General features: G+C 48.6%; 1 protein-coding gene across 1 annotated transcript; it reads left to right on the top strand.

Moving 5' to 3' along the window:
- LOC146005754 (uncharacterized) lies at positions 1–14,414 on the top strand. Its single transcript, XM_083145182.1, has 12 exons — positions 1–235; positions 3,741–3,812; positions 4,173–4,235; positions 4,724–4,804; positions 5,198–5,257; positions 5,457–5,537; positions 7,355–7,432; positions 8,108–8,176; positions 9,566–9,742; positions 10,602–10,652; positions 12,486–12,521; positions 14,083–14,414. Exons 1-12 carry the CDS (start codon positions 1–3, stop codon positions 14,157–14,159), a joined length of 1,080 nt encoding a protein of 359 aa, XP_083001308.1. The 3' UTR covers positions 14,160–14,414.
- The last annotated feature ends 1,401 nt before the right edge of the window (positions 14,415–15,815 follow it).

Here is a 15,815-nt window from a genome sequence, read left to right as displayed (position 1 = left end):
ATGGCGCACAGAAACAGAAACTTCTGTGATGCGGAGCTCCTGATTTTGCTGCGGCATGTGGACAAATCCTTGGCCAGTAATGCAGAGAAGAACAGCGCATACAGGAGCGCAAAGGAGGAGATTTTGGAAGTCCTGCACAGGGATAGGAGTATCCTCTCGCTGCAGAAGAGGTGGAGTGACCTGCTTCGGAGGCAGCCAGATAAACTGGCCAAATTGAGGGCCAAGCTGAGCAGAGGTACTGTACAGTACATGACATTAACAAAATTAAAGTACATTAGTACTGTAGTACAGTATTTACTGTTATTATAGCGGGTATGGATAATTGGATAGACACAAACGCAAGGGGACGCGGACACCTGTGAAGCCCGCGTGGGTAAGCGTTTATCTGTACAGGTACATATCCGTGTCCCCTCGCGGTGCTTGCTGGGCTCGGTGGCTCGCTGCGCTCGCCACACTTTCTGTTCTAAACTCCACGGCGACGTGGATAGTGGGGTTATGAAAAGGTCGTTGGACACGTAACGCCGCCCCTCGTGGGCTCGCTGCGCTCGCCACGCTTCGGGTCGGCGTTGGTAGTGGGGGTGGTTTACTATGAAAAAAGGTAATCGGGACATCGGTCAGAATGAACTTAGGTCTACAGTCATTAGGTCGACTGTCAGGAAGGTCGACATGGGCCAAGGTGGACATGTGATTAGATTGACACAAGCATTACAGTATGTCAACATTCAAAAGGTCGACATGGTATATTCCAGTGTTTTTGGAATCCGCCATGTGCTGACAGGCGAAACTGTATTTCATGCCCTATCATCCACTAGGGCAGGGGTGTCAAACTCAAATTAATCCGGGGCCGCATCAGCAGTTTGGTCACCCTCAAAGGGCCGGTTCTACATCTTCCCCAATATTTGCAGATAATAATTACCCCGAAACACAATTTTTAAGGACATACTGTATCAGCAAATAATGTACTGTATTAGGTAATGCAGCACACAGTACAGTATATACAGGTACTGTATATACTGTATTTTTAAAAAAATACTACAGTATACAGGTACTGTACAGTACAGTATACTGTATTTGGCTGTACAGTATACAGTATTTGGCGCATGTAGGACACTGTCGCAAGTATTGTACAGTACAGTATGTCGCAGCGTCAGGAGATGGCGATGCGGAGATGTCGGAGCCAAGCTGCGATTGCACGTCCCATGGCTCATTGTATTAGGGTTAGTATTGGTGCAAGCCCTCCAGCTCCCCGTGCCACCGTCGTAGCGGCGTAGCGCTCTCACGCGTGGCCAGACTTACTGTATACAGTACAGTACAGTATGTACAGTAGCTGTGATGACGTCCCTGATCACATGACGGTACAAACATTGGGCCTTATTCTGATCGGTGCGGCCCGATGAGAATATGCGGCCACGACCGTGCAGGCGAATCCCCGCCTTCCATACGGATCGCCACCTCCGTCCGTACGCGGATATGTGGCGATCCGCATGAAAGTGGACGGGGATACGCCTCCTCCGTCTTGGGAGCAGCCCCTGCATTCGATGGTCGCCGAACATCGAATGCAGGGCCGCACGCTCCACCAGGTCCCGCCACCCAAGACCACACGGACACTTGTCCGTGTGAAATCATGTATGGGGGCGGGCAGCTGACATCCGGCGATGTCAGATGCCCGCCCCCTACACACGCGTCACGGCTTCATTACCATGCATACGCCCCGCATTTGCATGGGAACGCCCATGAAACGCGGGGCGTATGCATAGGGTAATGAGGCTAAGTAGCACCTCACGCCCCTCTACGCCCCCTGTGCGGCGTGTAAAGAATACGTGCGGCGAAATCGCCTGCACATGCGCAGAGTGACCATCGGCGGGATGACCGCATGCGGAGAAATCTGCACCGATCAGAATAAGGCCCATTGTCTGGCGGGAATGCTGTAATAGTAGGTGTGTTGACCAAATGAAATGTCGACCTTGACCAAAATCGACCTAAACCCATGTCGACCTTGCTTTCTGTCGACCTAGTGGTGTTGACCCAATGCACTAATGTTTGAAAGGACACTACAGTATACTGTAAATGTTATTTTTACACAGGACTTCATGGGAGGAGGAGGAGGGAAATGCAGGCCGATACAGCCCCCACCGCCTCAACAAGCGGCGCCGCTCCATCTGAGAGTAAGTCCTGTCATTTCTTTATTGAGTTTGTGTATTTTTTCTTCAGGGGGGTGGGGGTGGAGCGTTGCGCCAAGGCCTCTGATGCACAAAAGGAGGCAATTGCCACTGGCAGTACTAGTGTACATCCGGTACTGCACCTAGACCATGTCGACCTAATGCTTGTGTCGACCTGATGACCTGTCGATCTTATCCCATGTCGACCTAGACACCTGTCGACCTTGCAGTATGTCGACCTTATGACTGTCGACAATCTTTCGGTCGACCATACCAAGCGCAGCGGTCCTATCCACTTTGGAGCGGAGTTGATTTTATAAAGTACAGTACACTACTGTATAGCGGCCGCAGCACTTTATAAAATCCAGTCCACGCCTTTTTGTAAACCCAGTAATGAGTACAGTAACTTTATTTAAACAGCACACTTTCTCATTTTTCTCATCTTCACACAGTGCCTCCGCTTGAAGGCGAGGAGGACACCCTGCCCTTGCGGGCCGTTACAGCCTCAGCCGCTCCGTCTGAAAGTAAGTCCTGTCATTTCTTTATTGAGTTTGTGTATTTTTTCTTCCTTTCCAACTTGTGTATTTTCTTGGCGTGCCTTTGGCCGAGGCTGAGGGGACGCAATGCACTTTTCTATTGTCCATGTTGACTGTGTCGACATTCAGTCAACAATAATGAAAAACTCAATGGTGAACTTTTTGACTGTCGACCTAGACCATGTCGACCTAATGCTTGTGTCGACCTGATGACCTGTCGATCTTATCCCATGTCGACCTAGACACCTGTCGACCTTGCAGTATGTCGACCTTATGACTGTCGACAATCTTTCGGTCGACCATACCAAGCGCAGCGGTCCTATCCACTTTGGAGCGGAGTTGATTTTATAAAGTACAGTACACTACTGTATAGCGGCCGCAGCACTTTATAAAATCCAGTCCACGCCTTTTTGTAAACCCAGTAATGAGTACAGTAACTTTATTTAAACAGCACACTTTCTCATTTTTCTCATCTTCACACAGTGCCTCCGCTTGAAGGCGAGGAGGACACCCTGCCCTTGCGGGCCATTACAGCCTCAGCCGCTCCGTCTGAAAGTAAGTCCTGTCATTTCTTTATTGAGTTTGTGTATTTTTTCTTCCTTTCCAACTTGTGTATTTTCTTGGCGTGCCTTTGGCCGAGGCTGAGGGGACGCAATGCACTTTTCTATTGTCCATGTTGACTGTGTCGACATTCAGTCAACAATAATGAAAAACTCAATGGTGAACTTTTTGACTGTCGACCTAGACCATGTCGACCTAATGCTTGTGTCGACCTGATGACCTGTCGATCTTATCCCATGTCGACCTAGACACCTGTCGACCTTGCAGTATGTCGACCTTATGACTGTCGACAATCTTTCGGTCGACCATACCAAGCGCAGCGGTCCTATCCACTTTGGAGCGGAGTTGATTTTATAAAGTACACTACTGTATAGCGGCCGCAGCACTTTATAAAATCCAGTCCACGCCTTTTTGTAAACCCAGTAATGAGTACAGTAACTTTATTTAAACAGCACACTTTCTCATTTTTCTCATCTTCACACAGTGCCTCCGCTTGAAGGCGAGGAGGACACCCTGCCCTTGCGGGCCGTTACAGCCTCAGCCGCTCCGTCTGAAAGTAAGTCCTGTCATTTCTTTATTGAGTTTGTGTATTTTTTCTTCCTTTCCAACTTGTGTATTTTCTTGGCGTGCCTTTGGCCGAGGCTGAGGGGACGCAATGCACTTTTCTATTGTCCATGTTGACTGTGTCGACATTCAGTCAACAATAATGAAAAACTCAATGGTGAACTTTTTGACTGTCGACCTAGACCATGTCGACCTAATGCTTGTGTCGACCTGATGACCTGTCGATCTTATCCCATGTCGACCTAGACACCTGTCGACCTTGCAGTATGTCGACCTTATGACTGTCGACAATCTTTCGGTCGACCATACTGTACAATCCATCCTTGTTCTCATTTTTGACATTTTCCCACAGTGACTCCGATTGCAGACCAGGGCACCCTTCCAGCCCCCACCGCCTCAGCCGCTCCATCTGAGAGTAAGTCCTGTCATTTCTTTATTGAGTTTGTGTTTTTTTTTTTCTTTCTCTCCTACTGTACAGTAATTGTGTCTTCTCTTGGCGTGCCATTGGCCCACGCTGGTAGCGTGGGCCAATGGCAGCCTAGCGCAGCCCTGCGTAGTCAGCGTTGTGTCCATGTCAGGGGGGTGGGGGTGGAGCGTTGCGCCAATGCCTCTGATGCACAAAAGGAGGCAATTGCCACTGGCAGTACTAGTTTACATCCGGTACTGCACTGGCAAATGCCTCCTTTTGAAACAACCACTATCCAGGGCAGCCGTAAGCAGGGAATGCGCAGCGGTATGTGTCCTATCCACTGTGGAGCAGAGTGGATTTTCTAAAGTACAGTATGGCGGGCGCAGCACTTTATAAAATCCAGTCCACGCCTTTTTGTAAAGCCACCCCAGCCCCATTTACAGTAATAAGAGTACGGTAAGTTACTTGTTCTCATTTTTGACATTTTCCCACAGTGACTCCGATTGAAGACCAGGGCACCCTGCCCTGCGGGCATGCTACAGGCCCCCCCTCAAGCATCGCCACGATGCTAAGCAGTAAGTCCTGTCATTTCTTTATTGTGTTTTGTGTTTGTGTGTTTGAACTTGTGTAGTTTTTTGCCGTGCCGTTGGGCGACGCTGTCAGCATCGGCCAACGGCAGCCTAGCACAGTCAGCGTAGTGTCCCCACGGGAGCCCTGCACAATTACCGTAATGTCCCCGTCAGGTACTGTAGCTCTGCGTCTCGTGCACAAAGGGGGTGGGAGTGGAGGCGTGCGGTACGTCTGATGCACGACGTTTTGACCTAGACATTATTTATCTACAGTATACAGTACTGCAATACTGTATACTCTACCATAACCTCAGTGATCACAGTAGTGTGTGTGAACTAATGTTTCAAAGGACACTACAGTACAGTATACTGTAATGTACTGTAATTATTTTTACACAGGACTTCAGAGGAGGATGGAAAGGGTACCCCCAAGAAGGTCCCCTCAAACTTTGGCAGCCAGTAAGTGTCCTCCCGACCTGTTCATACAGTACCCCCAGTATCCACGTTGACGTGGAGTCTATTTTATCAAGTGTGGTGGGCACAGCACTTTATTGAAAACAGTCCACGGCTTTTTTTTTTAACACCCCCTCCTCCCCATTTAGAGTAAGAATAATAACTTTACAGTATTTTAACAGCACATTTTATCATTTCCCCACAGTGCCAAGCCTAGAGGAAGACCAGGGCACCCTGCCCTTGCGGGCCGTTACAGCCCCCAGCGCCTCAGCCGCTCCGTCTGACAGTAAGTCCTGTCATTTGTTTATTGAGTTTGTGTATTTTTTCTTCCTTTCCAACTTGTGTCTTTTGTTGGCGTGCCGTTGGCCGAGGCTGAGGGGACGCAATGCACTTTTCTAGTGTCCATGTTGACTGTGTCGACATTCAGTCAACAATAATGAAAAACTCGATGGTGAACTTTTTGAATGTTGACCATACCCATGTCGACCTAATAATTTAGTTTTCCTAATGACCATGTCTCCCTAACCCATGTTGACCTTCAGTCATGTCGACCTTCATGCATGTCAACCTTCAGTGGTCGACCTAATGCTTGTAGACCTACAGTAATGTCTGTCTTTCCTATGACCCATCTTTGTTTGCTACTACAGTACAGTATACAGGTTGAGTATCCGGTATCCGGACATCCCTTATCCGAATGATTCCAAAAACCGTGGTTTTTGGAATCATTCGAATTTTTTTTTATTTTTTATTTTTCAACCCCTAACCCTCTTTTCATACTTACCAAGTCCCCGGGCGTCCACAGCAGGCCTCCGGCATCTTCTCCAGGGTCTCCAGCGGTCCCAGGAATGCATTGCGCGAGTGTGTGCGCGCGCCGGTGACGTCACCAGCTCCCGCACCCATAGACCTCACGGACACTTGTCCGTGTAAAAGCATGTATGGGGCCGGGCAGCTGACATCCGGCGATGTCAGATGCCCGCCCCCAACACATGCGTCACAGCCTCATTACCATGCGTACGCCCCGCGTTTGCATGGGAACGCCCATGAAACGCGGGGCGTATGCATAGGGAAATGAGGCTAAGTAGTCCCTCACGCCCCTATCCACCCCCTTTGCGGCGTTAAAAAAAATTGTGCGGCGATTTCGCCTGCACATGCGCAGAGTGCCCTCTGCACATGCGCAGATCGAAAACATCGGCGGAACGGCCGCATGCGGCCGTTACCGCTTAGATCAGATTAAGGGCCTGTATACTGTATTTGTGAAAATCTGAAAGTTTTCTTCAAATGTGATGACTGGATTCCCCTTTTCAAAGCTGCATACTGTACTAGAGATGACAGTTCACCCTCCTTTCTGTAGTGTTAAGTGCAGACCGATAATTTGATTAAGGGTCACTATAAACCTGGACTGCATTGTCTAAAAAGGACATTTACATTTGAATCTTGTATCTGTGAAAGGAAAAATCACACTATTAGCCTCCCCACTCCAAGTACACTAACTCATTAGCATTTCTATGTGTTAAAGCTCTCCACCACCAACCCCCACTAATGTATTGTCGTTTATAGGATACTGTATTTGTGAGAAACTGAAGCCAACCTTCCCTCGATGATTTAAATAAAAATTAAAAGACATGAAATGTTAGCATTGAAAAATGTTGGTTGGTTTATTTAGCAAAATATTTTGTCAAAAAGTTATACAGTATTCAGTGATGAAGCGCACATACTGTAGCGGTATAAAAGTGCAGCATCACCCATGTGCTCCCCCCAGTCCTCTGCCCCTGCAGCAGCATTCAGTTGGTCGACCTAAAGATGGTCGACAGTCATTAGGGCCTCACCACTAGGTCGACATACTGCAAGGTCAACAAGTCATTAGGTCGGCATAGGATTTTTCACTGTTTAAAGAGCCGACAGGCGGTATTTCATGCCCTAATATCCACTAGGGCAGTGATGGCTAACCTTGACACTCCAGCTGTTAATGAACTACACATCCCAGCATGCCCTGCTACAGTTTTACTATTTGGCCATGCTAAAACTGATTTTTGTAAACCCAGTAATGAGTACAGTAACTTTATTTAAACAGCACACTTTCTCATTTTTCTCATCTTCACATAGTGCCTCCGCTTGAAGACCAGGGCACCCTGCCCTTGCGGGCCGTTACAGCCCCCAGCGCCTCAGCCGCTCCGTCTGACAGTAAGTCCTGTCATTTGTTTATTGAGTTTGTGTATTTTTTCTTCCTTTCCAACTTGTGTCTTTTGTTGGCGTGCCGTTGGCCGAGGCTGAGGGGACGCAATGCACTTTTCTAGTGTCCATGTTGACTGTGTCGACATTCAGTCAACAATAATGAAAAACTCGATGGTGAACTTTTTGAATGTTGACCATACCCATGTCGACCTAATAATTTAGTTTTCCTAATGACCATGTCTCCCTAACCCATGTTGACCTTCAGTCATGTCGACCTTCATGCATGTCAACCTTCAGTGGTCGACCTAATGCTTGTAGATGATGGCTAACCTTGACACTCCAGCTGTTAATGAACTACACATCCCAGCATGCCCTGCTACAGTTTTACTATTTGGCCATGCTAAAACTGATGCAGGGCATGCTGGGATGTGTACTGTAGTTCAACAACAGCTGGAGTGTTAAGGTTAGCCATCACTGCACTGGGGCATTGTGTGAGAATAAAATAGTGTGCCGAGTGCATGGACACTTAAAACTACAGTACAGTATGTCGACATTCGGATAAAAAAAAACAGTGAAAAACCCCATGTTGACCTTTTGACTGTCGACCTAGACCATGTCGACCTAATGCTTGTGTCTGGCGTGCCGTTGGCCGTTTGCTAATTGCGGTGACATGTCTTCCAACAGCCCAGCAACCCCCTCAACAAGTGGGAGCTCCCAGACAGCTCTGGAGAGGCCGTATCAGCCCTCCACCTAGTAAGTACAGTACATGTTTTTGTTTACAGTACATATTTGTTAGTTTTTCTCTCTATGGGGCTGCATCAGATGTTACAGTATTGTACAGTGGTGCAAGTAGAATTTTTTTCTTGGTGGTACTGATAGCTTCCACCAAAAATGGGCGTGGCCATGTGTCATGAGGGGGCATGGTCACACAAAGCTAGGGGAGTGACTTATACCCACTTTAAACCAAAATCCTTGGTTAGACCTGATCTTTGTACACAGGAGTTTCCAGGGTTGAACCCAGCTTTATACCCCATTTACACAGCACTATGTCCCAGGTCGGACCCAGGTCTGCGCCATTTATACTGAACCCGGGTCAGCCCTGCTTTTCCCTTTGGATGACATTAAAAAATGTCCATTTTAGGACTGATAAACTTCCAGTCAACCTTCCGTCATTGATTAAAAAAATAAAATAAAAAAGACATGAAAAGTTAGCATTGAAAAATGTCGGTTTGTTTATTTTGTTAAATATTTGTTCAAAAAGTTTTATTCAGTGCTCAAGGACACATAGCGGTATAAAAGTACAGCATCAACCATGTGAGCTCCCCTGTGGAACCTGGGGTGGGACCATTTACACCACCCACGACCCAGGTCCAACCAGTGTTTAACTTCGGTCAGGACCTGGGTAGGAAACCAGTGTTACTGGACCAGGGTGGCCCCTTTTACACCAACACTGACCTGTGTCCAACCTGGGTTTCTCACTTGGTGTAAAAGGGGTATTAATGACAATAGTAGCATGGCATTGGGAGACAGGGAATGAGAAACAGGGAATGACTGGGGGTGGGTTGGCTCTTGCTTGGGGAGAGCCGGGCAGCTTGTACTGTACTTACAATTGTGGAGCCTGCTCTTCATGCTGTCGGCACCGTGTGACAGGCTAAATCAGCAGTAGCCAGTAGCTGCATACAGCACCAATCATAACACTGGGTGGGCGGGCTGCGGATGCATTACAGTATATTTAGACTTACAGTACAATAAAAATAGAATTGACAGTGGGTCAGGGAATAAGTGGTACTGCGTACCTGCAACATATTTCTCCGTACCACGCCGTACCCCCTTACTTGCAACACTGGTACTGTATCTCTACCAGTACAGTACAGTACAGTATACTGTATTATGGAGGCAAGTGCTGCTAATATACCCCACCTCCCTTCCATGCCCTCTTACACATGCGCAGAAATACTGTACAAGTGTGTCTGCTTGTGCTCACCTCTGAATTAGGCACTCTGTCTCTCTTCACCCCTCTCTACTGTACAGCATACAGTATCCTCTACGCTCAAGACTTTATTGTTACCTATTGTATTTATTGTTACCTAGTATACTGTACTGTATCAGCAAGCTCAAATTTTGGTGCAATTTTTTTTACAGACCTGCAATACCCAGAGGTGCCAAAGGAGGACAGTATGGACACCTGCAGTATGGACACCTGGAGCTGTTCATCCCCGGAGCCCCAGGAAAATTGGAGCTACTGTTCCTGCCGCTCGGAGGAAGAAAGCGAGGTGGCAGCAGCGCTTCCTCCTGCATCCAGCAGAACTCCCCCAGGGTGTAAGTACTGTACTCATGGCCAGCAACAGCAATCCTGGGGCCCCATAAATTGATCTCTCTGGGGCCCCTTCCCCATCAAGCATAGTAGTGGTGTGGAGCAGGGGGGGGAGTAATAGTGTGGAGAAGGGAGGGAGGGAGGGAGGGAGTAATAATGCAGAGCAGGAGGGAGGGTGGGAGTAATAGTGCGGAGCAGGGAGGGAGGGTAGGAGTAGTAGTGTGGAGCAGGGAGGGAAGGTGGGAGTAATGGTGTGGAGCATTGAGGGAGTTGTGGAGTCCACCTGTAAAGCCATACTGTATACTGTACAGTACTGTACTGTACCTGTGCACTACAAAATTCCCTCAATATTGCCATTCTGTATACTGTACAGAATGACCCATACTGTATGAAGAATGCCCCCCTTTAGTGCCTACAGTAATTACAGTATGCATTCAACCCCCCCCCCCCCCCCCATCACCTAATGCACAATGCCCCCTGACTTGTGTAATGCCTTCATTCATCAACACTCACTGCTGCAACTGCTTCTGCTGCATTGAATACTGGCCTACAGTATGGATAGCTGTCCTGAGATTCTGTCTCCAGGAGCAGCTGAAATGGGAGCTGCTCCACCTGTACATTACTGTACACAGAAAGTTGTGCTCCACTATGACAATTCTTATGACTTTATTGGTGTTCATACAGTACTGTACAGTACACTAGTGTACAGTACTGTATGTGCTGCAGTATGAGACACTATTGTTCAGTACTGTACAGTAAAGTATTTGTACTGTACTGTACAGTAATGTACCGTATGTACTGTACAATATGCTGTACTGTATTACTATTGTTACAGAAAATGATCAAACATTTCTTTTTCCACAGTGCATTCCCCTTGGCTACCTTGGCAGTATGAACAAACTCCTCCCCAACCATGTAAGTAGTAATAGTAGCAGTACGTTTATTTATTAGGCGCCACCAGTGGCGCCGGAAGGGGGGGGGCGAGCGGGCAGCTTGCCCCCCCCCAAATTACTGAGGCGCTAAAGCAGCTGTGCGGGCGGCTGATTAATCAGTAATATACAGTAGGCGGGCGGGCGGTGGGCTGAATAAGCTTGATCCAGCCTCCCGCCCGTCCGCCTATATTACTGATTAATCGCAGCCGCCCGCCCGCACAGCTGCTTTAGCGCCTCAGCAAGAATCCGATTCCTATTCGCAGCCGTCCGCCCACATGGATGACTTCTGCGGGGAGATGTTGAGAACCAGCGCCCGCCAATCACAGTGGCTGTGGATGTGATGCGTCCAAAGTGATTGGCGGGCGTGATGCGGGCCGTAGGGAGGGAGACTGGTCGCGTGGATCAGTGCATGGGCGGGAGCCGCGGGAGCATGCTACAACAGCCGCAGCAGCAGCCATCACGCTGTGCTGCCACAACTAAAACTTAAAGGTAAATGCTGCTCCTCTCACCCTCCCTTCCCCAGTGACTCCTGGATCCAGGGGTTGTCATTTACCCCTGGATTCACAACCAAACAGGTTTATGTAATTATGTCTGATTATCATAATCAGACATAATCACATACAGTAAATCTGTTTGGAGGTGACAGTGCCACTTTTTCCACTTTTTACGAGTACAGTAAATGACAACCCCTGGATTAATGTCAGTCCTGGTGTCTCTGGCCACATGTACTGTATATGCCGCTGCCCGGTGTATAATGCCCACGTGTATATGCCGCTGCCAGTGTGTATAGTGCCCGGGGGTAACATATAGCAATTTAGGGTGCGCCAAAATGAGATTATATCTTGCCCCCCCCCCCAACCTAAAAACGTTCCAGCGCCCCTGGGCGCCACAAAGTGTCCACAGCGCCGTACATACAGTACTGTAGCAAACAAAAAAACAAATTACAAGGTAACGTACTGTACAGGGTGTGTTGAAAATTACAGCATACTGTAAATAGGGGTACAGTATACTGTAGCTGGTAGAACTAAAATCAGCATCAGTTCAGAAGTACTGTAGGTGTTGAAATGAAGTACAGTACAGTACAGTAGATGAAGGGAACAACAGGAGAGGAGCACAGGTGAGGTAAAGAGGTAGGGTGAGTACGTGAGGAAGGAGGGCCCTACTCATAAGAGTTAACAGACTACAGTAAAAGGAGGACGAACGAAAAACAATAGGATACTGTACTGTAAGTACTGTAGGAACAGATGGGAACGGAGGCATGATAGGAGGATCAAAAGAGGTTAGGAGGAGGGATAGGCTAGTCGAAAAAAGTGGGTTTTGAGGGAGCGCTTGAAGGAGGTAAGGGAATCAGAAAGCCTGATACAGTAGGTGGCGGGAGGTTGTTCCAGGAGGCAGAGGTAGAGTGGCGGGAGAGGAAGATGAGCCTAGCAGCAGCGTTAATAATGGATTGGAGTGGTGCAAGGCGTGTTCGAGGTAACCCAGAGAGAAGGATGTTGCAGTAGTCAAGGCGGGAGATGACAAGAGAGTGAATGAGAATTTTGGTCGTGTCAGTGGAGAGGAATGGTCTGATGCGTGAGATGTTGCGTAGGTTAAAACGGCAAGACTTGGAGAGAGCACGAATGTGGGGGGTGAAAGAGAGGGAAGAGTCAATGATGACACCAAGGCCGCGCGTTTGGTCGGTGGAGGTGATCTCGGTTTCACCAATGCTGATGGAGATAGTGGGAAAAAGGGTACTGTAGTATGTTTGGGGGATGGAAGATTAGAAGTTTAGTTTTAAACTAGTAGTAAACTGACAGTGCTTTTTTTTTTTTTACAGCAACTCCTGCACCATCTGAGGATGAAGACCAACAAGGTACAGTACAGTTTTATACTTCTTAATACTGTAACTTACAGTACAGTACAGGTATTTTTAAACCTTTTTTTTTAATTGCAAGATCCCCAGCATACAGTACTGTAGCACAGAGCCAACAGTAGGGACAGCGCTGTCCCTGCTGTTGAGATAGGGCTACGCCAGCCTGCTGCTGGCGCAAAACCAGCAGCGGGCTGAATGGTCAGCAGTGCTGACCGTTCATACATTTGGCCTGCTATCATTTAGATAGCAGCGCCGATATGGACAGAGGCGCATAGTGCCCCTGTCATTTACTGCATGCTGGCTCCTTAATACATTGGGGAGATGTGGTATCAGTGCACATAACGTGCGCTGATACCCCTTCTCCCTCATATCGATCTTTAATACTGTACATCTGCCCCTCTGTACCCAGTGTGCTAGGTGCCAGTCTGCATTGTCCCAGGGACGCTTTAAGGGGCGGGGGGGTGTGTGTGTGCCGGTGGGGAAGCAGTGCGGCCACGGCGGTGATCATCAGTGTGCTGTGTGCAGGGGGCAGGCAGCAGCGGCAATTACAACTTTAAAATAATGTGTCCATTGACTGTCCGTCTTCTGATTGGCTGAGATACGTGTGCTGTGTGCAGGGGGCAGGCAGCAGCGGCAATTACAACTTTAAAATAATGTGTCCATTGACTGTCCGTCTTCTGATTGGCTGAGATACAGTAGAGCACTCTCAGCCAATAAGCTTCCGCCAGAGGGAGGCCGCTGATTGGCTAAGAGTGCTCTATCTCAGCCAATCAAAAGCTGGACAGTCATTCGACACATTATTTTAAAGTTGTAATAGCCGCCGCTGCGGCGGTGCACACTGATGATCATTTGAGATCCGCCGCAGCCCGCCCCCACTGCTCCTCACAGGAACCGCTGCTGCCCCATGCCTGCTCCTCACCGGCACCGCTGCTGCCCGCCCCACTGCTCCTCACCGCCCTGCAGCTCCCCGGTTTTGTAATTGCACATCAAGGGCCAAATTGTTTGTGAGCCTCCCGGGGAGCTGCCGGGAAGCTCGCAGGAGAATTGGGTCCGAATTGTCCTTAGGACAAGTCGGTCTAATGTACAGTATGGGGGCCTTTAGCCAGTGTGCTTGGTGCCAGCCTGCAATGTCCCATAGACGCTTTAGCCAGTGTGCTAGGTGCTAACCTGCATTGTCTCAGTGGCACATCCAAATTTACATCAGATAAATCACATGTGATTTATCTGACGCAAATTGGATGTAAAGAATGGCACATCTAGTGTCAAATTGTACAGTACTGTACAGTATGTAGGCCTCCTGGGAAGCAGCCGGGGAAATTCAAGGGAAATCAGATGCAATTTTACAGGTACAGTAAGATACAGTAAATCTCATAGTGCATGGGGGCCTTTAGCCTCTGCTTGGCAACATCATGGCGTCAGGCCATCTGCCAGTCATGATTCCTCTTGGCCTTTTTGTGCCTTGCTGAATGCAGGAGCTTATAAACACTGTAATAATGTTTACTGTAAAGTACTCAACTTGTATTATTGTTCTAAAACTGTTCATTTTTTTTTATTTTCACAGATGCCATACGAAGTGAAATCGGGAGACTCATTGGGGCAGAAAATCAACTCTTTGATTATATTGTAAAAAATATATAAATAATGAATTTTGTTTTAAATGTGCAGTGCTATTTATTTGTGTTACTATCCATCTTAGTAGTAGACTACTTTTTTTGGGGGGGTTGATCACCCCGCCCATGGAAACGGAGCCACCAGGGCAATCCCTGGCCCGCCAGAAGGCCGACCACAGCGCGCAGCATGTCACTTGCCATCTCCCCGGCACTGGCACAGTGGGGGTCATGCAAAGCAGCAGAGATTTGGAGACAGGGAAGTTATAAAACAAGTCCCATTCTACCCACCCCCCCACCCCCCCTTAATGGAATTACAGTACTGCGGTGAATTACAAGGTGAGCAGGAGCCGGACAGCCAACACAATAATCTCCCCTGGTCTCCTTCACACTGCCGGACAGCCTCTGCACTAATCCACGCTGGTCTTCCACGCAGCCACACATCCCAGAGCATGGGCTCTGCCGACCTGCAGCAGCGGCAACGCTGCTCTCTCCCCCCGGCTGCTGAAGCTCACGCTCCACTGGAAGCACCCTCCCCCTTCACCTCTCCCGTGGTCATCTTCTTCCTCCCGGGTTCCATTGGCAGCACAAAGAAGAAGGCTGGCTCTATACCTAGCAGCTACAGTAACTGCGGACCACAACAGACACAGGTACTCCCACTCGCCTGCTCTCTCTCACACTGTGCATCTACAGTATACCATGCTCTCTCTCACACTGTGCATCTATCCCCTGCTCTCTCTCACACTGTACACCTACAGTATCCCCTGTTCTCTCTCCCACTGTCTCCCTATCCCCTGCTCTCTCTCCCACTGTCTCTCTATGGCCCCCATTTATCATTGATCGCATTTACAATGCGATCTGGGCGGAATATTACAGTACCTCCAGGATCGCATTGTAAAATGCGATCATACAGTATCACCGGGATGTACTGTATCACCTGCTGTGCGCAGGGACAGGGCTCCGAAAGGGGGGCTGATACATCGGGCAGCTTCGCATCCCCCATAGAAACCTATGGGGGATGCGGCCGGCGGTGCTGCAGGGGGGGATCGCAGCAGGGATCGGAGATTCCTGCTGCGGTCCACCTTAATACTGTACTGTACATTTCAGTGCTACAGTACTTAATATTTGTGCATCTATCCCCTGCTCTCTCTCCCACTGTCTCTCTATATCCCCTGCTCTCTCTCTCACACTCTCTCCCCAATGAACCCCGCCCCCCCCAGCATTACACACACACACACACAAAAGCCAAATACTGTAGTACAGTATATGCACCCGCACCCCCTGACACACTTCCCAGGTCACAGCACAGACACACAGGTGTACTCATTACTCACTGACACACTTCTGCAGAGTGCGCACAATGCCTGCTACCCTCTCCAGCCGCGACCTCCAAGCTACAACTCCCCTCACAGCCGCAAAGCCGCCTACTACCTCCGCAGTGCCGCTACCCTGACACCCACCACTGCACTCAACTCTCCGCCGCTGCCTGCTACAGTACTTCAGCACCTGCAAGGACTACCGGTACTTTATTGACAAAACACAGCATTGACCAAAAATATTGTACAGTACATTACAGCACTTCATTTTTCTTAAAACATACAGTACAGTACAATACAGTGCAGGAGAAGTGTTACAGTATTTACAGTATGCATGTACTGTACATTACATTACATTCAATGACGTCAGG

The sequence above is a fragment of the Crinia signifera genome, chromosome 5 (assembly GCF_055691185.1).
Source record: "Crinia signifera chromosome 5, ASM5569118v1, whole genome shotgun sequence".
Classification (NCBI taxonomy): Eukaryota; Metazoa; Chordata; class Amphibia; order Anura; family Myobatrachidae; genus Crinia; species Crinia signifera.
Note: the sequence above shows the minus strand (reverse complement) of the source record. Positions and strands in the feature narration are given on the sequence as shown.